Raw genomic sequence first — 23,714 nt, forward strand, 5'->3', positions numbered from 1 at the left:
GTTCATAATGTCGCACAGTATCTCCGATATCAAAGTTTCATCCATTGCCTTCGGATTCACACTCGGTTTTGGTTTTTTGACGACATGGAACGCAATCAAGCAGACTATGCGCTCCCGTAACCCGGCGAAGTCGGCATATATCTACATGATCTGGGGAGAGCTTCTAGCGAATGCGGCAATCACGGTACAGGGGTACTTGTTTCTAAGTGGTGTTGTGCAGTTTACGTACGTCCTCTTCTTCCTGTTGGTCGGTTTGTTATTGGTTGAGTATAAAGCTGACTGTGGCGTGCATATAGTTTACCATATGCATTTGTATTACTCTCGCTATGGGTGTTTGAGCTGCAGCTACTCATGCAAATCATCATTAATCGAGTGTCCATCGTGATGTCAGATAAAAAGAAAGCGGCGCGGATCAAATGGGGTACAGCGTTGGCGGTCACATTTGTCAACATCACGGTGTTCTGTATCTGGATTCCGGCAAAGCTACAAGTATCCCAAAGGTAATTCCAACCGCACCAATGGAAATGGCAATTATTCGTCTGTACTAACAAATGGTAGATATATTGATATCAACGCAGTTTGGGACAGGATAGAGAAAATCATCATCCTGCTCATCGATGCGACACTGAACTGGTACTTTATTAGAGTCGTGAAGGCCCGTCTTGTTTCACAGGGATTGACCAAGTATGATAAACTTGTGCAATTCAACGTCAAGATTGTGATGGTTTCTTTGACTATGGATGCTTTGATTATTGGACTTATGTCGCTCAAGAATGGCGCTGTGTATGTCGATTCCCATTTCCTCGCAGTGGCCCTTCCGTCATGTATATCTGATTTCGACCCTTACTAATAATATCATAGGTATATCCAACTTCACCCTCTCGCCTACACCGTAAAACTTAATATTGAAATGTCTATGGCCGACCTCATTACCAAAATCGCACGTGATAAGCAAGACATTGAGCTCAGCAGCAGCAACGCACATCACGGTGGTGGAACTCTTGCCAGCAATCACACTAAGCCATCCATCGTCATTCACACCCAGAAGGACGTTATCGTACAGTCGACCGTCGGTGAGCTCGATGAGGACAACCACAGCCAAGGCTCGCGAGGTGGAGATAATGATGAGCGCCCTCTCAAGGATGGCACTTGGGGAAATGGTAGAAATGAGGTTGCTGTTACGGCTAGTTATCCGCCTGGTTACCATGAGGTATGATTATACTCCTATCACTTTCTTCCTCCTGTCCGCCCCCCAGACCCCTCTATTCCGATCCCGCTCCCCATATATGTAAATGGCACAGCACCGTAACTCGCGGGATTTATAGAAGAGACGGTCTGGGAGGTTCTCTAGGGGTGCACATGGCCATCAGCTAATTCGCGACGATGAATAATTACAGTCTTCGAACCCCGAAAGGCAAATACCAGTTTAAAGGGCTAATACCCGCGCCCCGGCGGATAATCTTTAATGAACTTTTCCTTTGTCAACTTTTTATTTAGCGTGTTCTGTGTTCCCTCACTCATTAGAAATATTAATCTCTTATCTTCTTTTCTTTATATAAAACATAACTTATCTTAACTTCAATAGTATATAGGCCAAAAAAGGGTGGTTCTTTGTCGCTTCTTCCTCTGGGATGTTTTCACATTTTTATGACCCGGTGTGGTGTATTTGTATTTTTATTCTGGGTGGTTTCTTTCCTGGTTGTGGAATGAGGGGAGACGATAGAGTCGTCATTATATACTTCTGGCGGTGTATTTGTAACCAAGGAGTTACATATATTCACACTGTTGCGGGAGAAATTGTATTTAGAGTAACGCGGGGTGCTGCACGCGCAGATTGAAAAAAGATCCTCCTGGAAGGATACCGAATTGTTGATGACTACATGTACGTATATACATTCTTCAAACGTTGATCTATAATATGCGACGCGCTCTGTCATTCGTTCAATCAATAGCCTTATTGCTCTATCAAGAGGACGTCATAATCAATAGAACATAAGTGTAATATCGTAGATGTAGTGCCGGTAATAAAGTTAAGTCGTAAAGTGGATTGGTTACGTCTATGTACCGATATTAATGACCTCTATGTAAGGCATATAAGCATAATAACGCGACTATTAATATGATGCAGCCAACCGATATCGGGTGGCTTTTCTAAAAGCTTCGCCCAATGTTGTGCTTTTACTACCACGAGGTAGATAACCTGCCACTATCGCCCATGGTACCTACATACATGTATGTATATAGAGTACATTATTCTCCACGCATGGCGTTAATCACGTGCACGCCACCTTGTCATCTCGTTCTATCTTTTAAATCCGGATCGTTATTTGTACTTTCTAGCTATGGGGGAGCGTGGGCTACAATGCCACGTACTCTTCACAGAATGCACGGTTCTCTTAGGCTATTATTTACCTCAATTCACAATGCACATGAAAATTTGGGGGCGTAAGATTGAGAGTTTTCGGAAAATGATCGTCAAAGGAGATGTTTTGAAGGGTTGAGCAGAAAATTCTGCTCTGGCTTTCCGTGTTTCCTTGTAGTTTCATTAATCGAGGCTCCGGAAAATCTGGCAGGTTCTAAGAATACTTGATGTCTACAGAGGTTTTTTTTTAACCCTTTGCCCTTCATGCACACCACATAAGTTATACCTGTACGCGCGGTAAAATCGGCTATTCGTCTAATGGTCATAGCGATTGGACGACAGACCGAATACAAAGCAGCAGAGAAAGTTGCATCTGTACCTACGCACGTACATAGATTACTCCTGGACTTCCTTGTAAAGCGAATAATTTATGTATCATGTAGGCGTTGCAGTGCAAGGTCTGGCGGCTAACCACATCTGGATCCACCTACCGTTGAAAAAGTTACTAGGATAAGTCCGCCAGATGGTGGTAGTGGTGGTGGTACTACTACCGTTCTAGTACTAGCTAGTAGTGGGTCTCCATTATTGCTTCGTCAAGGGACTTCCACTACCCGGCGGCAGGTGGGCGTTTTGATCCTTCCATATGCGGGCTGCTTTCCTCTCTCTGTTCCCTGCACGACGCACACACTTTGCATCCCGACGAATTCTTGATGGGATGGTTCCCTATGGACCTGCGGAAGCATATCTTTCCATCTCAAATTGGGGCTCTAGTTCCGGTGCATAAAATAGGGTTTTGGGGGACTTTTTGCTTATTAGGGTAAATTTTCCTTTGAAAACTGCAATCATAGTCGTTTTGGGGTAAGAGATTTGAGAGCACAATTAGCGGCCGTTGCACCCGCGATGTCTTAATTCTCCACTTTTTGCGGCCCTGAAAGTGTAGTTCCTCCTTGATTCGATTGGGACAGGTTTTAAGTGGTTAGAGTTAGGGGCACCATGGAGGCCATGTGGTGGGCTAGCCATGCGCAACAGTCGAAATGCCAGTAAGAGGCGGGAGGTCAGAGCTTGTGTACTCATGTACCTCACACACGCAGCCTCCACGCACTCTATGTAGAGTACTATGGAGACATCAATTGCTCAACAGCTGCGCAATTGACATCCATGTGTTCAGTTATTGCATACATGTATACAACCCCTCTCAAATATGAATCTTGAGACAGCTATAACAATTGTCTTTGACTGGCCAAGGATGAGGGGAGAAGTTAGGAGGGGTAGGAGTAATTGGTCTGTTTGGCGATATCTTTGCAAGTTTCGGAGGTCTGAGTTACCTGCCATTCTACCTAGTTTTCTCAGAACATGCAATAGACTACCAAGGAGATAGCTGATCGGAATATACCGTGTTCGGGCGATTCTCTCTCCTCAAACGTGTTTGAAAGGTTCAGAGGAGCCATTTGTAAGGCCACCCCGTACAGGTGCATGAATGAGCTGTCTGGAGTTGCCGTGTTGGGCGCCACCACCCCTCGGGAATCGAGATATGATCGCCAAAAAAGCGATAGGCTGACCTACCTGAAGTATCTCATTTCCACGTGGCCCCCTCGGAGGGTCAGAATAGATTGCCTGGGGTAAAATATCACTATATAAGATGGTCGAAGTCTTCCTCAAGAATCGGTATACACTCCTCATCAAGTTCCATCCCATACTACAACACTTAGAAGTCTTTCCTCCTCTACTACTTTATCATAAATTATGTCTCCCCCAAAAGAAGTTGATGTTATCGTTGTTGGAGGTTCGTTGCTCCTCAATTTCTTCATTTTAGCTTCTAGTTTTACTGACCAACATTCAACATAACAGGTGGAGCTGCTGGTTGTATTGTCGCTGGAAGACTCGCTCAAGCCGATCCCAACCTTGAAATCCTCATTGTTGAGGGTGGAAAGAACAATCTCAATGACCCTCAGGTCAGGCAACCCGCTATGTTTCTCTCCCATCTTGCGCCCACATCCACTACAGCAAAGTTCTATGCGGGACGCCATTCTGAGCTCCTCGGTGGCCGCTCACCAATTGTTCCCACTGGAAACATGTTGGGTGGTGGTTCCTCCATCAACTTCATGATGTACACCAGAGCTAGCAAATCGTATTTACTCCATCCCCTCAATTAGATGACTGAGGGCTCCTGGCTAACTTTTCAATCAATAGCGACTATGATGACTGGAAGACTGAAGGTTGGTCAGCGGATGATTTGATTCCTCTCCTTAAGAAGATGGAGTCCTACAACCTCGAGAACCCTGACCCAAAGATCCACGGTTTCGACGGGCCCCTCGCCGTTTGCCATGGAGCTTCTCCCGCCCCTAACACCGAGGAATTCCTACAAGCCGCTCAAGACATGGGCTACAAAGTTGTCGATGATATCCAGGATCTCGAGAGTGCTCACGCTTTCGAGCGTTGGGGAAAATGGATTAACCCTAAGACCGGTCTCCGAAGTGACACTGCGCACAACTATGTCCACCCTGTAATGGAAAAGAACAGTAACCTTCACCTTTTGTGTGATTCAAAGGTTTCTAAAGTTGTTATTGAGAACGGAAAGGCCACCGGTGTTGAATATGTACCATTTTCACCCCCGGCAGAGGGCGCTCCCAAGCCAGTCCCCCAATCTGTTACAGCAAGGAAGCTTGTCGTTGTGTCAGCCGGTTCCCTTGGGTCCCCCACCGTCTTAGAACGGTCTGGTGTTGGTGCTCGTGAGATACTTGAGAAGGCCGGTGTCGAGTGCAAGGTTGACCTTCCCGGAGTTGGAGAAAACTACCAGGACCACAACCTCATTCTCCCCGCCTACAGGGTTGCTCCTGAAACAAAGACTCACGATGACTTCTTGCGCGGAATCCCAGAGGTCCACGCTCAGGGACTGAAAGATTTGGAAGAGGCTAAGGGTATTTACACAACAAACTTCATCGATGCTGGTGGCAAGCTCCGTCCCTCCGAGGAGGAGATTGAAGCTATGGGACCAGAATTCAGGAAGTTCTGGAATGAGTACTTCAAGGATGCACCGGACAAGCCAGTTATGTTCGCTGGGCTTGTAAATGCCTTCCTTGGCGACCACTCCCTGCTCCCAGGCGGTAAATACGTTACCATTGGTACTTACCTGGAGTACCCCGCGAGTCGCGGTTCTATCCACATCACCAGCGCTGATCCGTACGTTGAGGCCGACTTTGACCCAGCATACTTGTCCCACCCCGCCGATCTTGGCCCTAACATCTGGGGTTACAAGCTTGGTCGTGAGCTCGTTCGTCGCATGCCCTGCTATCGTGGAGAGGTTGTCGCACTACACCCCAAGTTCTCTGCTACATCCCCTGCACGTGCTGTCGAGATCGATATCGATACTTCTAGGGAGCTTCAGGGAGATAAGGGCGTCACTGCTGGTGTGGTTGTCTCTGGAAACGTTGCAGCACAGAACGAGGTCACCAGCGAGCCTCTTGACAAGAAGAAGCCAATTGAAAACCTTGTCTACTCTGAGGAGGACGATAAGGCGGTTGAGCAGTGGATGAGGGAAAACATTGGAACAACATGGCACTCTCTTGGTACCAATGCCATGAAGCCCCGTGAGGAGGGTGGTGTGGTTGACGCCAAATTGAACGTTCACGGGGTCGAGAACTTGAAGGTTATCGATTTGTCCATCGCTCCTGGAAATGGTAATTATCCCCCAATCATCTTTGGTGTTTTTGAGATGCTAACAAGTTTCTTCAATTATAGTTGGAAGCAACACCTACTCAACCGCTCTGGTCATCGGAGAGAAGGGTGCTATCCTTGCTGGCGAGCACCTCGGTATCACCATCGGTCTTACCAACTAAATTGCTTGATTCAGTATTTCTGGGAGGGGTTCTGGTTTTCATTTTTAGCTTATAAGTTATGCCTGTATAAAATAATATCACCTTACTATTTAGTCTGCAAACCGTCTCATGGGTTAGATTCGGGTGGGCAAATTTAAATGCAAACAAATGTTTTGAAACATCATGAAATGGTTCATCCTAGGAATTCATATCCTTACACCGCCACCATGCAAGGTTATGACGGAAACATTTGGTGGGGTACGTAGAGTACCTGGCCCTGGCAGGACCTAATTGGGTTAGTTTTAGCCCTACCTACTTTAATTTCGCGAAACACCTCAAAACCCAATCTCAACCGCACGGACCCAAACTGGGGTGTAGAGAATAACACATGTGTTCCTCTGTAGACCGCACAACGGACCTCGAGCGGTATCGTACGTAGAGCAGCTCTGGTGAGAGGTAAGGTTCGCCGTGGAATATGTATATACATACTCTCTAAGGTGTAACCACCCACATTTTATGAAAACTTTTTCAGAGTTATGCAGCTTTCTGAATCTATTAGCTCCAAGGTTAAAGACTGGATCCAAGAGAACCGTGAACTTACATAGCTGGCCTCCTCGCTTTTTTTTTACATCGACTGAAATAAATGAGTGGCGGGCAAACCGCAAACCTCTCGGCATCTCTGAGCTGGGTGGTTTGACAACGAAAGGTTCCCCGGGGCGTTGGTCGGTTGGCCCGAGTGATGTAACATGAACGACCATAGCTCCCAAACACAAAACAACGCATCATGAGAGAAATAAATTCCATCTCGTAGCAGGTCGCATGCTCTGGTGAAAGGACTGCGAGCATGTAAGCGGCCAAAGAGAAAGGCTTTTCCTTGAATACTGTATGTATCAATTTCTATTTGGGGTTTTTACTCTAGGGATCGAAGCTAAGGAACCCGCTGGTTTTTTGTAGGAGACGATTGCCGAGCATAGTCAACGAATTTCGTCCCTGAGAAGGTATTATCATGACCAGGGTACCCCTATAATGAACCTCAATGATAGGCACGGGCACGGCCGCCGGCTCGAGCTAACTCGTGGGGGTCATGAGCCTGGCCTGGAAGCTCCTATAGCCGCCGAGGGAGCTCGAGCAAATTTTTAAGCTAAGCTCAAGATCGTCGTAGCTAGAGCTCGAGCCAGCTCTATTTCCATCGCTAGAGATGTAGCTACCTCCATGCCTAGCTATCATTAGCATTATCATAAGTAGTTCAGGAAGAATCAAGAACAAACTTCAGGCTTATAGCAGATCCCAAGTCAAATCTAGTAATGGAGTAAACTGAAAATGGTTGATTGGATGTTTCTTTAAACCTTTAAGCGTCGACGGAATGTGTGGATGGGGTTATTGGGTTGTGATCTTGTCATATGATTTCTACGAGCTATGTTTGCCCTAACCCTGATGTATGCGTCGCCTTAATATCTACGGGGTGTCCCGTCGCCTGTCGCCGCCAATGCTGGCCTAGCAAGATCTAGAGTGCATACATGTACATAGAGTGTAGGTACATATAATTCATTCTCTTCGAGTTCCCCAGTCCCATGAAATATATGTAGCAACAATGTCTGTAGCTCCTTGCCAGCTAAAATCGACTACCAAGACTTTAAAAAGTCCCCAAAGTGTGGGGGATTTCTCCGAGACAGTACTCAGTCGTTACAAGTCGGAACTTTTTGTAAGCATTTGGTTGCAACAATATCCGACTACTTAATTAACACGCAAGTAGTTTAGCTTTGATTCTATATATGTACTGATAGCTCGCAAAGACCTCCCACTCAAGGGCCAGTTTGGAAGTCCTTTTGATTGATAATAAAAGGTTTTACCTTCACGTTCTAGATAATAAAGATGTTTATCTAAGCCCGGAGTTAACGTTATCTAAGAGGGTATTGGTCAATTAGGCTCATGAGTTGTGGCCTAGAGACCAGGTGCACGAGGATGACTCTCCAGAAAGTAAACTAGTATTTACGGAGGGAGCCAATAAGTGCTCGACTGGTTATGCTGGAAGAACAACTTATTCGCTTCTTTTCCTCAGATTTTGATTATTAAGTTGAGAGATTTTTGTCAATGGTCGATTTTACAGAATAGTAATCAAATTGCAATTTGCCACTCAAAAGCTACCAAACGCTTGTAAAATGGCCTCAAATTTTCTCTTTATCCCCTTTGTACCAATCAGAAAAGGTCTAGACTCCACCACATAATTGCCCTCATTCCGAGTTCTCCCCCTGCAGCTGCTAGTACTGCAGCTTGCCCAAATTTATTTAAATTCTGCCAGTTAGTAATAAAACCAACCAGAGATATCTAGACCAAAGTTAAAGCTTGTGATACGCCATGATGCAAGAAGATAAAGCTTCTTTATCGAGCTCTATATCACGCCACTTTAGATCTTAAAGTGACGTGGAAAAGGCGCCTCGTTTCAAGCCAGCCAGAGCTTGTTTCTGTCAAGGGGTAAATCGCCATACCCCCCATAGAACCAAAGGCCCTCCCCCCAACCTCCAACTGTAGGCCATAGCACTGAATGGACCGTCGACATTATTATCGCCGACTCTCTGTATGAATGGCTTCGGAAGCCACCGGTGGAAAAGTGGGGTTTGTGTAGCTAGAATGCCACTGCCCTCCACTCTTACAAAAAGCTCGAGCCCGAGTCCGGGCTTACCGCATTAATGCACGGAGCTTCCTAAGTCTTTAGACATGCAAGCCGCGTCGAGGTATATAGCTCCGGTTAAAATCCCAGAGGTCGGGCTCGGATTGTGCCCTAAACTTCACTACGCCCTATTCTTGGCACAACGCAAAACCGAGTGATAACCGATGAATGCGCCCTCCCCGGCCCGAAAAGCCACACAAACGAACTAGCATGGATACACCAGCGCCACCAAATTCTAGGCATCTCCGGGGCTAATTGGCCCTGTAGACTGCCGAAATCCGCGACCGAGAGACGCCCGGTCCCGGACCCGCCGGGCGTTGGGGTGAGAGACTTTCGGGCAGAGATTGGGACTGGAGAAAGGTGGGGCGCACTGATACACGCTGCAGAGATCAGTAGGCAAGAATTACCGGTGAATGTATAAATACATATATCTACTCCATATTCCTCATTCGATATCGATACTGAGTATAATATAGGTACTGTATTCCTGACTAATTACGTTGGTGAGTGAACGATGCAGGACTACAATTATTGATATTGGAGATTAATAATATGTGCGTTACCAATATATAAACTTTACACCAAAACCTCTGATGTGTTATTACAGTATTAAATATCAGTGCTATTTGATCAGAACTACTATTGAAACTTGAAGGCACAGTGCACTGCAATTTGTAGTCTTTTTATTGAGACCGGCGATTTTGGGATTATAGGTATAATAGAAATCAATTTAAGGCTATCCTGAGACCGATGAGACTTCTTCTTTGCGGGCATGAAACCATAAGACTTGATCCAGAAAATCCAAGGAAAAACAGATTTCCTTCAATACCGAGTGATATCGTATGAAGAAATTTTCGAAAAACCGAGTGATCAACGTGTTCAGTCATAGAACGATGAAAATTGGGCATCCCGTTTGCTCTGCCATACACAAGCCTCGTATTGCTCAGCCAGTACTGCAGCGGGTGACCATGCGGGAATCCTGAGCACTGAACTCATCATTACTTTCCTTTTTGCTTCATTCTTTTCTTAATTCTTCGATTATCAGGATGGGTCAACTGGCTTTGATACAAGTATATCCTCGATAGTACCGCGCTAGATGACGCCCGCCATATATTACTATTGAGATTGCACTGTACCGCTGTTTCAGCAAACCAAGCTTGAAAGTTCTGGAGTATATAATGTGTATACTAGCACCAATAAGACTAATCGAAAACCGGGCCTTGATCTGCGTATCATATTTAGATCTATATCTTCTATGTAATATGATAGTCTGTTGATATAATCCGAAAACCCCTAAAGCTTCTACGGATTACTATACTAGACTTGCCTCATACACAAAATCGACGCGAGTCACTCGGTCTCCTGTCAATCGAGTGATAAGCCATGGCCGGATATCAACTTAAACCTTTTTCTAGCAAGGGCTTTTGTGTAGCGGTGAAAATATATTAATAGTTATCGGAATTTAGCAAATATAGGCTGAATATAGAGAGAATCTGGTGACGGTATAAGAGCTGGGACATGGAATTTTGAGGCTACTTGTGTTTTTTTCTAGACTGTGGTGTGAAAGCAGCCCGAAAAACGACCGGCGGCCTGTGGTTCCGGCCTTGGACTTAGATAACAAGCTCATTTTGGCTTTATTCTAAGAAGATACGTGCTGCAGGTATGTAGTATACGTATACGTAACAGACCCAATTATGAAGGCCTTGAAAATGGCACGCCGTACGCTGCTACCGTCAAATAAAAGTACCTACCACACACAATCTTCGGTTTCTCAAGGACATTATTCGATTACTCTTTGATCATTACTGATTCCGGCTTGCGATCGGGCACCTTCTATTAGTGCTGTAACGGTGATGGAAGAGATGAAGTCTCCACAATATAAGTCGAGGGGCACATAAGCCATCAGGTATGTATTATAATATAGAGATTCACGTCAACGTTTTTGAACTCACTGTTGTTTAACTAGACGCAACAGTCTTAAAGTAAAACGAATACCGAAAACCTGGGTGCCGACGTTTCTAGTCATTAGATTCCGCCTCCAGTTACGGAAGCTAGATTATATCCTCGTAGTCACAATATATTGATGCACTATAACGTTTAGAAACCTATCGTAAAGTCTTCGAAATAGAAAATCATTGATCATTAGTACGTCTATATTCATCGCTGTGTTTTCTTCGCTTTTAAACACAAACCAAGGAAGATAAGAAGAAAAACGACTGACCTTCTAAGGTGATACCGTCGACCTCTGCAAGTCGAATATACGATCAATGCAACCGGGCTGTACCTGCGTCATAACAAACGTACGGAAGAACGGAACATCAAGTTTAGCATACTCCCCCTAAATCCATCGCATAACCGGAGATCGTCGGTGTTATGTTGCCCGAGGCTGAATTAAGCATTGATATTCGGGGCGCAAGGGGGAGAATCTTCACGCATTCTTTTCGCCCGAATCACTAACCAATATGCAATATAACCGTTTATATATCCCCCTTTAACCACTTTCGATAGTAGTGCTTAATATCTGGAAAGCTTCTTGCCATAATATCCGGGGATGGGTAGGGATTTATATAGTGCACAATTTCCCCATACTTCGGTTACTACCCCGCGGGGAGAGATATTCCGGGGTTCACTTGATGGATAAAAAAAAAAGGGAGGAACCTCTGACTAGGGCGGAGTATTGCTTAAAAGGCAGCCATATGAACCCCAATGTGAGGTTTTTCCAACGAGCAACATAACAGTTCCCACGACGATTGCCAATAATGCTGTTCAAAAGCTTCTTGGTCGCGGCGGTTTTGCCGTTTCTTGCGACGGCGTACGAGGATCCATTGGTGACGTTGGATTATGTTTCGCTTCAGGGAAAGTACAATGAAGCGTACAACATCTCGTATTTTCGAAGGATTCCGTTCGCGGCGCCTCCTGTTGGAGAGAACCGGTTTAGGGGACCGCAGCCTGTGGGGACCTTTGACGGGGTTTACGATGCTGATATACCGGTTTGTCTTATCTTTTAGATATAGTATATGTGATATGAGCTGAAGCTAAGTCGTTATATACAGTATGATATGTGCCCGCAGAGAACTGTCAATGGGTCGGAGGATTGTTTGTATCTGACACTTTACTCCCGCCCATGGACTGAAGGTGCACCGAAGAAGCCGGTCATGATGTTGTGAGTAGTACGCCACTTGAAGAATAGTTGTATGGCGACATTAAGATTTTATATTAGCTTTTATGGCGGTGGTTTCATTCAGGGAGCAGCCGGACTGACGCTGCCGCCGTCTTCGTATCCGGTCCTCAATGTTTCCGAGTCGACAAACTACATTGCGGTTTATCCTAATTACCGGGTATTTCACACTCTCTAACTGCATGAATCTTCGGTTGGTACAATGCTTATATTAACGCGCACGTGCAGACAAATGCGTTCGGCCTCCTTCCCGGCAAGAAAATCAAGGAATCCCCCACATCGGACCTAAACCCAGGGTTCGTGATAACCCTAGCTATCCCCCCACATCCCCATCATACAACCTCACTGACACCACCTGAACTGCAGACTCCTCGACCAACAGGCAGCCCTGAAATGGGTCAACAAGTACATCTCCAAGTTTGGCGGCGACCCCAAAAACGTCACCGTTTGGGGACAGAGCGCCGGCGGTGGTTCCGTTGTTGCCCAGGTTCTTGCAAACGGTGGTAATACCAGCCCAAAGCTCTTTACAAAGGCTATCGCATCTTCTCCATTCTGGCCACGCAACTACCGCTATGATGCACCGGAGGCAGAGGAGATTTACAGCACTTTGGCAAACTTGACGGGGTGCGCGACGGCGGATGACTCGTTGAAGTGCTTGAAGGAGGTTGATGTGCAGAAGATTAGAGATGCGAATCAGATTATCAACGCGATGCATACGACCACTACATCAAGCTACACATGGGCACCGGTCATTGACGGAGAGTTTCTCAGGGAGAGTTTGTCCTCCGCAACGGAGAAGGGAAGGGTTAACTCGGACTATGCGATTGGGATGTACAATAGATTTGAGGGGTCGACCTTTGTCTCTTCGGCGTTAAACAAGGCTGCTTCTACAGGCACAAGTGGGACAGCGGCGTGGAATTCAACAGAAGAAGGGTTTAGGTTTTGGCTGGACGGCTTCTTGCCCGGTTTGAAAGAGCAGCATGTCACGGAGGTGAAGGCACTGTATCCCCCAGCGACAACGAATGGCAGCACTGTTTATACCACACAGCAGGACAGAGGTAATAAGACATCCAAACTAGTAAAATTCTCAAGCTAACTGGCCTTGGCACATAGCTGGTTATGTGTATCGCGATGTTGTTCTCGCTTGCCCAGGATACTGGATCTCGACTGCCAGCAAGAAGGCAGGATATGTTGGCGAATACACCATCTCGCCTGCTAAACATGCCAGTGATGTCGGATATGTAAGAGAGCACCACACTCTATTCTGTGAACTTTCAAGCTAATAATGATCCAGTGGAATACTGTCAACTCGCTGCAAACCACACAGCGCTTCCTATACCAAGGCTATGCGGGAGCGTATGCTTCATTCATCGAAACTGGAAACCCGAACGCAAACAAGCTCACAAACGACAGCGTAGTAGCGTGGCCAGAGGTGAAGAGCGGGAAGGAGTGGATCGTGCAAGCTGACGGTTTCGCGGAGGACTCGTTGACAATGCTGAAAAAGCGGTGCGATCTCTGGAAGAAAGTTGGGAAATATCTACCTTTGTAGAGGCAAGGCTTAGAATCTTGTAATCATAATGGAACAACTACTACCTGCATAACCACATTTCTGCAATCAGTTGAATAGATTGCTTTTCCTCAGTTTATTGCTTTTCGTTAGTTTATCACTGGCCTGCAATGACGGGTACCGTGCATGTGCATATGCACGTTTCAAAAGGAAAAAAAAGGCATGCATTCCTATCATTGGCGAGAACAACAACACCTTGTTGGTTGGGCCTCAGTGGAATTCCTGCTAGGCTGAAACATACCTGTCACTGCTGCCAACATGTCACTCTGGCACGGCATCGGGCTGGGGGAGGAGGGGAATCTATATATCTGGGGTGCCTAACCAGTATCTCCCTTCTTTGCCATACCCGTTGTTTAAATCTCAACCTCTCGGTCAAACTGATATTTCGAAACCCATAAGACCAGTATCTACTACTATATCTACCCACTTATATTTACCCATCAGCACATTTCCACCCACCAACCATGCACACCCTCCACACCCTCCACCCCCTCCTCCCCTTCCTCCTCCTCACCACCCCCGCCACCAGCACCCCCGCCCTCCCCCTCGCCCTCACCGCCACCCTCCTCATCACCACACACACCACCCAACTCTATACCTGCCCATCCCCGTGGACCTACTTCTGCTTCCGCTCCGGCACGCCCCCCGCCGCCACCTCCTCCTGCGAATGCTACGCCATGACACCCGCAACAGCCACCTGCCCGACAGGCACAAGAAAGTACTGTAGCGACTACATTACTACCGAGTGTTCGTGCTCGTACCCGAAGCAGCCCGACTGCCCGCCCATGTTCGACTTTGAGTGTGTGCCGGCCCCGCCGGAGATGCGGAAGGAGGCCACGTGGGTGTGTACGTGTAGTGGGAGGGTGTATGGGGAGAGGGCGTGTCCGAGGGGGTTTGCGAGTCGGTGTGGGCCGGGGGGCAGTGGCGGGGAGGGGAGGGGGTGTAGGTGTAGGAGGAGTAGGGGGTATTTGAGTATGTATACGCCGAGGCCGGGAAAGGGGGGGAAGGCTAAGGATATGGTGGATATGGGGGAGACGGAGGTGGAGGATGTGGAGGATATGGTGGAGCTGGTAGAGGTGGAGGGAGATGAGAATTGGGGTAAGTTGATTAGTGCTACTCTGGAGATTTAAATGCAACTTTTGCTAACGGTGGGTGCTAGATATAGAGTACGAGCTCAAATGAATGAAAAGGTAGTGAGATCATGGAAAAACAGATAGTTTTCAGTGTGCAATGGGCCGGAGTATTGAATGTTTTTGCTTTTCTTTGGGGTCTATCAATTTGAGTGTTTCACTTCTGAAGCTAGCATTCCAGAGCACATAACCGTTGTTGAACAATTGATTTTGGACTTGAGTGGGCAACCTATTAGATGCTTGTAAACTGCACGGGTATTGTTAAGAGATAAACAACTGGACGGTAGGTTTAAGGTTTAAGGGTTACACCCGCTCATCTGAAGGCATATCTGTAAACATGTGTGTATCCGCACTCCGCACTCCGCATCACCGCCCATCACACGACACCCCCCCCCCCCCAAACCCGCATCACGACGTCTCACCCGTCCCGCACACCCCCCTCACCTCGCCCAATCTACTGGGTTCTCTAGCCACTTCTTCTCCTCCTCCGTACTCTCCCTCCCAAGAACCTTATTCCTGTACGGATACCTCCCGAACTTTTCCACAACCTCCAGATGTTCAGCCCCTGACTTGACCAGCATCGCTGCCATCTCCTTCCCCTCCCCATCCCCAATCAACTCTAGCACTGGCTTCGCAAACTCCTTCTGGGCCCGCACATGCAGCGCCGGGTCCTCCGAGTGCGTGAAGGGCAGCCAGAACCACATTCGCCGCGAGAGGAGGGCGCGCCATTCGTCGTTGGGGCCGAGGTCCAGGTTATGCGCGATGGAGTGGTTGGCAACGGCGATAGCGAGGGGGTCGGTAGTGGTATAGACGTGCGCGGAGAGATCGCCGCGGAAGAGGTTGCGTGGGAATTGATCGAGGAGGAGGACGAGGGAGAGGGCGCGGTGCGGGGTAGTGGCGAGAGAGAGAATAGTGGAGGGTGGGGTTGAGGTTATTTGCGTGAGGAGGGGGCCGAATTTAGTGCTGCGGTAGGGTTAATATATATCGGGTGCGCATGCGGGGGTAATGATAATGGGGAGGAAAAATATACCGTATCTCTTCGTCGAATCCTTCGTCGGCTTTGAACCAGCGCATTGCTTGCTCATGGGTAGGGTAAGGCCCTGCGTCTGCAAACCATAGGTCGAGGATGCCATTTGAGGCTTCGTCGGTGAATAGATCAGTGATATTGGTAGTCATTGTTCGAGTTGAAATATTGAGTTTTTTGCGTGGTGAAAGGTGGATGAGTTGTTTCCCCACTGAAAGGCGAGGTACAAGAAGGCGCAGCATAACCGTATTTATATATGCAAGGTCGATTAGGCTTTTGCTTACAATCCACCTTGCAAATATCAGTCTTTCTTCAAGTTGCTTCTCTTCGGACTGTTTCCGGCGATATATCCCATGGAAACCTTGTTTGCGGTGGTTGGTTGGGTTTCCATCAATCACTAAGCGAGCCCGAGATACGGCCGAGTGATCAAAGGCGACGGGCAATGGTTACCCCGTCGTGGCCTCGAATTGGTCCGCATCCGATCACAACATTACAAATAGAGCGATGCCTTATGCCTTGATTATTCTGGTAAATACTTAAACAGTCCATCTCTGGTCAGTCAGATCCCAAAGAGCCGCTAGCTAGAGTCGCGCTACACTCACCAGTAATACATACATGCACCTTTAACTAAACCAGAATTGGGCGAAGCTACTACTTTACTTAGCTGGATATCCTCAAAGACCGAGAAACTCACCCAAATCCAGACCCCACAACGAAATCAAAAGAGGAGATGATGAATAGTCTCAAATGACCGTTGAAGGGGAGAAAAAGAAATTTCACAAGAGCATAAATAAATGTCCAGTGACGTTGATCTTTCTCCCCATCAATAGACATTTGTGACCCAATACATCAGCCCCTATTTTGAACCGTTTGTGAAGTCAAGCTTTGATAAAGGTTCTTCGGGTCTTCAGATATATCCACGATATGACGTGGCTTCGGCTCATTATAGATGTTGGTGGAGATTTGAGGATGTCAAACACGAGTTTCTTCAGCTGCGCGAAGAACCAAAGCTCGGCCCACACATGCAGTCGGCGATTTTTTTTTTGGTAGCCCTGAAACTCTAAATAGGATCGGATCATATATGCATTAGTTATGCACCTCGGCCGTTAATAGACGAGGTTGCGCTCATTGTGACAGGAACCAAGTTGGTACCTTTTGGGTGCCACCTAAACAGCTGAACATTTAGCGTAACCATCGCCAGCAAAGATTTTGCTGACAGAAACCCGATCGGGTTGCTGAATGAGTGAATGCGACCGCATTAAGCCGGAAGAGTTGATGTGGGCCGCAGATGCTCTTTTTGCTGGTGGAGGGGGCTGAGAAACTCTATGGATGTTCAGCCTTATATGGAGAGAGCGTATTCCTTCCCGCGTTTACCTCCACGGTGCAAACAAAAGCTGTGATGGCTTTTTGGCGTTTTGAGGCTTGCAGGGTCGATGTGATGTGGTTGGCCTGAATCGGAACGCCATTTTGTGAAGCCATCTTGCACGGCTTTACGATTCTCGCGATGGCATGTTCCCCACTGTGCAGGCTTGGCACTAGCATGTAGTCACATCAGGCTTGGGAATTGCCAAGAAAGCGCCGAATGCGGATTACTTGCGGATATAATATTCACAAGACATCACTCGGATGGTTCTTAACTTGGGTCAAATATTGGTTCATTTATAAATCCAAGGCGCAATACGTTTTTTCGGCTTCAATCGTGATTTGAGCTTGGTTGCAAGAATTATCCAAAATAGAACCATAATGTGACTTGAGATTTTTCTTCTGTCTAGCGAGACACAATTGTAAGTGATAAGATTGTGATCTGGGAGACTTAGGCTCGGAAATACATTTTGCGCTATCACAACAACACTTTGTCCAACCGTAGTGTATATGAATTGGGTTTTGTCCGGAGCCGTTTGGCCTCGCAAAATCGGGTTGAGAAGATCACTGTTTATGGACATCGTGATCTAGTTTTCAAACGTACACGTTCAAGGCAAAATTGATCCTAATATGTTATATCGAAGAGGTCAGGGAGTTGTTCCTGAATCTCGATAGGTAGCATGAAGATTTTAAAAATATCAGAATAGTAAATTAAAGAGGAAGGGAGGAATTTAAGAGACAGAGGAGCGAGAACATTACGTGTTATCACAGAAAATCAACCCGAACCGTGTCCTTTTATCAATGCTTCCAATTCAGGGACACGTCATCAATCCTTGTTTGGCGTCATTCTTCATCTGAAAGATTATGCGTTGCAAAGCCTATGCGAAATAAACTCTTACTTTCAACTCTGGCACTACAATGAAAAAATATATATTTCTAGTCTCTGCACTCGTCAGCCGTGTCTGCTCATCCCCTGATGGTGCCGACCTTATGGAGCCCTACCGCTGCAGGCTTCCTGATGAATGGTGCACCTGGATTGATTATGGCTGGGATGGGAGTATATATATCCTTCACCGTCTTTCTAACTCTTTGGCTTCATAATGAAGTTTCTGACCGGGCTGAACCTTTTAGGGGGCCCGCTCCTTCGGTGCGCCGTGGAGGAGGGATGGGGTTGTGGTGAGCGTGTGACGACAACAGGTGCGTATATCTCCAGTAAAGAAATTGTATTAACGTCTATTGACATCAAAACTTTGATAGTGACTGTTACTGTCACTGAATATGCTCCTAGACCGACACCTGCTTTCAGTCCCTCACCAAAAGAGCCGGGAGTATATTTAGAAGTTTCCCAAGACCTCGTGCCAACGGCAGCTTATACACCCGGACTTCTTCCAATACCGCAGCCAGATGGACGATTTAGATCGGATCCAATATATCAAAACACAACCAGGCCACCACTCGAAGCGATCACCAGCTACGAAGATTTTGAGTGGTTAGTTCCAGCTAGCACAACTGTAACGACCCAATCGGAGCAAAAAACTGCCTCTGAGGGCCCCGTCTTTCCTAGTATTACTACACCCCCTGGCTCCAAGCATGAACTTGATATTATCACCCATTTTCAAAATCAAGAATATTGGGGAGACCAGATGGCAGAGGCGGAGAGCACCGCAGCTACTTCCAATACTCCCTCTCAAATGGATTCTCCGATCACCCTAATATTACCCCCGGCGTCTAATGCTATGAGCCGGCTTCATGATCCAATGCCTTTCACAACAGCTAAATCCACCGAAGACCCTGGAATTCGACCTTCATTTCCAACCACAGAAGATGAGCCTATGGCTGTACTTGAAGTTAGCTGCCTTACACGCTCAAGACTCCTCTTTAGCGACTTTAAGATCACGTGGGGGCCCTCATGGGATGACCAAGATGGATGCCGACGGTTACGCAAAGCAATGAATAGGCGAGGGGTTACAACAGGATGGAAATGTAAACAAGTCGCTGATCCGGAATTGGGATATATCATGGAGGCTAGCGGTCATAGGCCAATGTCGCCGAGAGGTTTAGTTGCAGGTGCTATCAGAGAGGCATTTTCCGGGGTGAGTAATCTCTAAGGATATATTATAAAGTACGGAGCACTGAAAACTGATGCATGTTAAATGTGATAAGAACATTCTTTATTATCGTGGTTATGAAACCTCGATGTTGTGCGAGAAACCTGAAAGATGAGAAGAGATTTGGTACTTTGGCTATGAGCAATGAATTAGTTAAGATTGGGAGAGCCCAGCAAGTTGCATCAGAAAATAACGAAGATAATAAAGTGGTGTATATAAACGCCCTATAATCTACTATCTTCACCGACATTTTTTCTACTTCTCCGGATTATGGGCCACCTTCGATTTTATGGCTTGCACTGTCTTACACTTTTGATGCAGCCCTCCCGGCAAAACACCCTCTAAACTCAGTCATGTTATTAAACCAAATGAGAAGGCAACCTGGAAATAGGGATAAATGCACAGATACAACTATTACCTTGGCGTCTAGTGAAGAAAGGCTTAAATCATGGAGGGCCAAGATGACAGACTCACCGATTATTTGTTACAACTATCGTCAGCTGGGGTTCTTCAATACAGTCAACGTTTAAGAATCAGTCAATCTCGCCATCAAAAACGTTCTTATACTCTTGAAGAGGTGAAGTTGTAGTGAATGCTGACAAATTTCCGCGAAAACCCGTTTCTAGCCTTTTCGCGACGAACTTCCCAAATACAATGAACAAATACCTAAACCCGAATACTTCAGTGATGTTCTGTTTAGAAGGTCTCTTCTTAATGTTTGACGTGTTCTATTCCATGGTTCTACAGTAGAGCATCACACTGTTATCACTGGTCCAAAATACTTTGGAGGATAAGAACTAGATATGAACCCCCTAACTATAGATTGTATTGCAGTCCCCTCCGGCCACCTCCTCATCATCGATAGGGCCCGCCAATAGGGGCCTGGTTTGAGGTGACACTGCTCGGGTCCCTTGATTCACCCGGATATTTCTTCCTTTTGTCCCATCTGCTTATCTTTGGTTTCGGCATTTGTTGTGTAGAGGGAATACCTACTTTTAGTCTCAAAGGCTATCCCCACCATTCAGGTGCGTTTTCAAAAGCCACGGCAGCCGTCACGCAAACCTTGATTGACCTTCGTGACAGCTTCTAGGGATACGAGGCTAACCTTATTTGTGCCTCGAAATTAATTGATCCTACAAGTGACTGGCTGGAATGCCGACCCTTACAACGCTAAGGTCTCCCCTAACCCTCTTTGATGAACCTCGGGCCTACAAATCGTGACGTGCTTAGCGAAACTAGAGATTCTGTTACCCAACTAAAATAAGCTACCAACAAGAATTAATTAAAATCATCACCAAAATATTGGCCCGACTATGAAAATATTGGCCCGACTTCAAAATGTTGGCCCGGTTTTAACCGTAGTTCCCTAACGATGTCGTGTGATTTATTTTATAGTATTATTCCTATCAGCCAACTAGCTTCATTCTTTGTCCTTATAAGCCTGAGGCGTGCCTAGTGAGTCGTTCTCTCATCATACTAAATTCTCTACTCAAATCTTCAAATCTTCAAATTGACCCCAATTATGCCAGCTCGAACACAAGTTCCGGTGAAAGAATTCAAGTCTCTTCTTGAAGATACTTTCCCTGATGACACCTCTCTCCCTCCATTCATGGTCAGCACAACTCGTGGATTTCTTCCTAGACAGGTAGTTTCCATCTCTATCTCTTTTTTGATATTCATCTATATTTCTTTTTGATATTGTCCTCGAGGACATATCCGTACTCACATCTCATTTGATAGGAACCCCTTATTGAACTTCCATCGGAATTCGCGGCCCTTGAGGATATCCTACAACAGCTCCCTGTAAGGAAGAGGGACGGAACCCCGGGCCTTCTCGCACAGGGCCGTCTGGGTGATGTTGTTCACGAGTCGTTCCCGAATCTTATCGACGCTGTCGAAAAGTATAAAGATAATCAGGTAGTACTGAATGCTTTGTACAGAGACTACTCATTCCTGGCTAGTGCATACTTGCTTGAGCCATGCCATCACAAGTATCTCAAGGATGGAGATTATGGACTCGCACGGGATGTACTTCCGAAATGTATCAGTTTGCCTATCGTCAAGGTTGCAGATTTGTAAGTGTACCTGGGTACCTGTGCGTCCATACTTGGTAATAATTACTAACTTGTACTCCGTTACAGAACCGGTACTCATACTTCAATCATGATCTGATTATTTATGGCTTGATGTTAGGTCTAATGTTGTTTCTAGGTTTTCAACCTTTCATGGAGTATGCCGGATCCTATGCGCTCTTCAACTACCGTCTCCTAAACCCAGATGAGGGCCTGAACTATGATAACATTGCAATCATACGCGCCTTTGAGCATGGACTTGACCGTACATCCTCCGAAGCTGGATTTATTCTTGTCCACGTCGACATGGTACAGCATAGCGGTGGGCTCATCGATGGTGCTGTAAAGGCTATCCGGGCTTGCCAGGGAGAAGGGAACCACGGAGCCTTCAGAGATGGACTCAAGCAAGTGCTAGCTACCCTACGCAAGATTAATGCCACGATGGAAAGTAGGTGAAGTGCCCCGGTGCAGTTTCGCAGTTGTGAGCTTTTCTAACCGTCTCCAGAAATGTGGGGGAAATCGAAGCCAGGCGACTACAATAGCTTCCGCACGTAAGTTCAACATTAGAAATCTTTGATGTTTGATACTAATGAAGGACAGATTCATATTCGGGATCGCGTCTCAATCTATGTTTCCAAAGGGCGTCATTTACGAAGGCGTTTCTGACAAACCCCTCAGTTTCCGCGGCGAGTCTGGGGCCAATGACAGTATGGTGAGTATTTAGCACCCACCAACAGCGACTGTCTTAGTAATTAACTTTAAATATAGGTCCCGCTATGCGATAACCTACTCGAGATCAGCATGCCCGACACACCATTGACGGAAATTCTCAAAGACTTCCGCAAGTACCGTCCCGGAAACCATCGCGATTTTCTCGAGTGGGTAAAAGAATCTGCGGCTGCAGTCGGCATCCAGGATTTCTCTTTACGCGATCCTCAATCCGCGGGTACGCATTTCTTTTATGGTTTTGATCAAGCACTTGTGGCTAATAATACTAGTTTTGTACCTTCTTTGTATCGATCAAGTGCGCGACTTTAGGTGGCGTCATTGGTGCTTCACCCGCGAGTATATTCTCAAGAAGACCAATCACCCGACCGCAACAGGAGGCAGTCCTATTGTTAGGGTAAGTACCCTATCGCTCCATATTGTAATCCTACAATACTAACAGTAAGCTAGTGGCTCCCTAATCAACTGAAAGCAGTCTTGGCTCTTGAGGTTAAGGTGATCGAGAAGCTAGCGGAGATGAACCACGTTACCAAGGAGGTTGAGCAAGTGCGCGAGATTGTTGAAAGACAGACCCTGAGTCTCGAGAAGGAGGAGAGAAAGTATTGCGAGGAGCGCAAACAGTGATTTTTCGTGGAAACGAGTTAATGACTTGCCATGATGTTCATGAGTGTATCTACTGTCTACATTGAGCTTTCTTTTAATTCTGTGCGCCATTTCATACATGATCTTACCATTTTCAATCGCAGCACATTGCATGATTACTAGAGATGAGGATAATTTCTTCGTTGGATATGGGAAGTCCAATGTATTCCATGTGTTCAAATCTAGAGCCAAGTTCGGAGATAATTAAAGAGTGTACGTAACCTCTAGATCTACACGAGTTCAACTTTTGGTCAGGTGCGGATCTTAATGCATTTAAGCGCGACAAACGCGCTGCAGCTCTGACCACAGGTTACTACGAATTCAAAACTGAAGCGCTAGTTTATAACTAATTGGTTACCACACAGATAAACCATATTGGTCAAGTCCAATAACTACATGTACGTATGTACAAGGTTCTGGGATTAAGTGAGTGAACGGATCCACACCAGTCAACACCCCATTTAGTTCACTCACTTAATGCCCGAGCCTTGTACTAGCACAACTCGCAATTGAAACAGTACGGCACACGTGACTATTAGTTACGTATAATAACTGTGGACTTATGGCAAGGAATATGTGGCGTGACAACATGTCCTTGATCAGGTCGTATAAAGCTAGAAGGAACTCTAGTAGTCCTGTCAATATACAGCATCTTTCTCTTCATTCAATATCTCGGTCTTGTGATAGCTGTTGGAACACAAAACACCTTAATTACACTTGTCATTGGTTTGTAGGTTTCCGCTACAAAAATTCTAAATACAGGACTAAACCCCTATACATTCTTCCAAAACCCCAGTATTGACATAGTTGTGTAACTACCGATGCTCAAATTGAACTAGCTATGTACTCATAATTGAGAGAGTTACTCACTATAAAAGAAGAGATGTTTGCAGGATCCGGAATGTTCGCACACAACTGGTTTATAAAGCCATCGACTGCTCCCCCTTCAATTCATGGGATCGAACCGTCAACATCTTTTGTGCATTATATATCAGCTCAGATTGAACGATGAAAATATTCTCTTTCACGCATATAGCGCATCCAGCGCCTGATAACCACG

General features: G+C 46.2%; 12 protein-coding genes across 12 annotated transcripts; 7 read left to right on the top strand and 5 right to left on the bottom strand.

Annotated features, from left to right (window-relative positions):
• Positions 1-7: 7 nt before the first annotated feature.
• On the top strand, positions 8-1,430 carry LAJ45_01495 (uncharacterized protein; the record flags this gene model as incomplete). Its single annotated transcript, XM_046111088.1, has 5 exons — positions 8-225; positions 297-500; positions 559-783; positions 862-1,210; positions 1,398-1,430. The coding sequence occupies 5 exons, from the start codon at positions 8-10 to the stop codon at positions 1,428-1,430; spliced, it is 1,029 nt and encodes a 342-aa protein (XP_045976266.1).
• A 2,096-nt stretch (positions 1,431-3,526) lies between these two features.
• LAJ45_01496 (uncharacterized protein) lies at positions 3,527-3,810 on the bottom strand (the record flags this gene model as incomplete). Its single annotated transcript, XM_046111089.1, has 2 exons — positions 3,527-3,699; positions 3,756-3,810. 2 exons carry the CDS (start codon positions 3,808-3,810, stop codon positions 3,527-3,529), a joined length of 228 nt encoding a protein of 75 aa, XP_045976267.1.
• Positions 3,811-4,105: 295 nt separating this feature from the next.
• LAJ45_01497 (uncharacterized protein) lies at positions 4,106-6,198 on the top strand (the record flags this gene model as incomplete). The annotated part of the gene is made up of 4 exons (XM_046111090.1): positions 4,106-4,145; positions 4,211-4,490; positions 4,553-6,039; positions 6,101-6,198. 4 exons carry the CDS (start codon positions 4,106-4,108, stop codon positions 6,196-6,198), a joined length of 1,905 nt encoding a protein of 634 aa, XP_045976268.1.
• A 214-nt stretch (positions 6,199-6,412) lies between these two features.
• LAJ45_01498 (uncharacterized protein) lies at positions 6,413-7,023 on the bottom strand (the record flags this gene model as incomplete). The annotated part of the gene is made up of 3 exons (XM_046111091.1): positions 6,413-6,464; positions 6,667-6,723; positions 6,779-7,023. 3 exons carry the CDS (start codon positions 7,021-7,023, stop codon positions 6,413-6,415), a joined length of 354 nt encoding a protein of 117 aa, XP_045976269.1.
• Positions 7,024-7,245: 222 nt separating this feature from the next.
• On the bottom strand, positions 7,246-7,750 carry LAJ45_01499 (uncharacterized protein; the record flags this gene model as incomplete). The annotated part of the gene is made up of 3 exons (XM_046111092.1): positions 7,246-7,393; positions 7,446-7,475; positions 7,716-7,750. The coding sequence occupies 3 exons, from the start codon at positions 7,748-7,750 to the stop codon at positions 7,246-7,248; spliced, it is 213 nt and encodes a 70-aa protein (XP_045976270.1).
• Positions 7,751-8,892: 1,142 nt separating this feature from the next.
• LAJ45_01500 (uncharacterized protein) lies at positions 8,893-9,336 on the top strand (the record flags this gene model as incomplete). The annotated part of the gene is made up of 3 exons (XM_046111093.1): positions 8,893-8,999; positions 9,113-9,260; positions 9,322-9,336. The coding sequence occupies 3 exons, from the start codon at positions 8,893-8,895 to the stop codon at positions 9,334-9,336; spliced, it is 270 nt and encodes an 89-aa protein (XP_045976271.1).
• A 2,268-nt stretch (positions 9,337-11,604) lies between these two features.
• Positions 11,605-13,572, top strand: LAJ45_01501 (uncharacterized protein; the record flags this gene model as incomplete). The annotated part of the gene is made up of 7 exons (XM_046111094.1): positions 11,605-11,835; positions 11,899-12,008; positions 12,066-12,183; positions 12,252-12,319; positions 12,390-13,081; positions 13,137-13,264; positions 13,318-13,572. 7 exons carry the CDS (start codon positions 11,605-11,607, stop codon positions 13,570-13,572), a joined length of 1,602 nt encoding a protein of 533 aa, XP_045976272.1.
• Positions 13,573-14,054: 482 nt separating this feature from the next.
• Positions 14,055-14,772, top strand: LAJ45_01502 (uncharacterized protein; the record flags this gene model as incomplete). Its single annotated transcript, XM_046111095.1, has 2 exons — positions 14,055-14,688; positions 14,756-14,772. The coding sequence occupies 2 exons, from the start codon at positions 14,055-14,057 to the stop codon at positions 14,770-14,772; spliced, it is 651 nt and encodes a 216-aa protein (XP_045976273.1).
• A 388-nt stretch (positions 14,773-15,160) lies between these two features.
• Positions 15,161-15,896, bottom strand: LAJ45_01503 (uncharacterized protein; the record flags this gene model as incomplete). The annotated part of the gene is made up of 2 exons (XM_046111096.1): positions 15,161-15,683; positions 15,751-15,896. 2 exons carry the CDS (start codon positions 15,894-15,896, stop codon positions 15,161-15,163), a joined length of 669 nt encoding a protein of 222 aa, XP_045976274.1.
• A 726-nt stretch (positions 15,897-16,622) lies between these two features.
• Positions 16,623-17,210, bottom strand: LAJ45_01504 (uncharacterized protein; the record flags this gene model as incomplete). The annotated part of the gene is made up of 4 exons (XM_046111097.1): positions 16,623-16,804; positions 16,897-16,918; positions 16,968-17,067; positions 17,119-17,210. 4 exons carry the CDS (start codon positions 17,208-17,210, stop codon positions 16,623-16,625), a joined length of 396 nt encoding a protein of 131 aa, XP_045976275.1.
• A 996-nt stretch (positions 17,211-18,206) lies between these two features.
• On the top strand, positions 18,207-19,214 carry LAJ45_01505 (uncharacterized protein; the record flags this gene model as incomplete). Its single annotated transcript, XM_046111098.1, has 1 exon — positions 18,207-19,214. One exon carries the CDS (start codon positions 18,207-18,209, stop codon positions 19,212-19,214), a length of 1,008 nt encoding a protein of 335 aa, XP_045976276.1.
• A 1,609-nt stretch (positions 19,215-20,823) lies between these two features.
• LAJ45_01506 (uncharacterized protein) lies at positions 20,824-22,636 on the top strand (the record flags this gene model as incomplete). The annotated part of the gene is made up of 9 exons (XM_046111099.1): positions 20,824-20,859; positions 20,955-21,289; positions 21,356-21,360; positions 21,426-21,734; positions 21,792-21,837; positions 21,887-21,998; positions 22,055-22,232; positions 22,285-22,409; positions 22,463-22,636. 9 exons carry the CDS (start codon positions 20,824-20,826, stop codon positions 22,634-22,636), a joined length of 1,320 nt encoding a protein of 439 aa, XP_045976277.1.
• Between the last annotated feature and the right edge of the window lie 1,078 nt (positions 22,637-23,714).

Source organism: Morchella importuna (genome assembly GCF_003444635.1).
Source record: "Morchella importuna strain M04M26 chromosome Unknown Morimp01GS002, whole genome shotgun sequence".
Lineage (NCBI taxonomy): Eukaryota > Fungi > Ascomycota > Pezizomycetes > Pezizales > Morchellaceae > Morchella > Morchella importuna.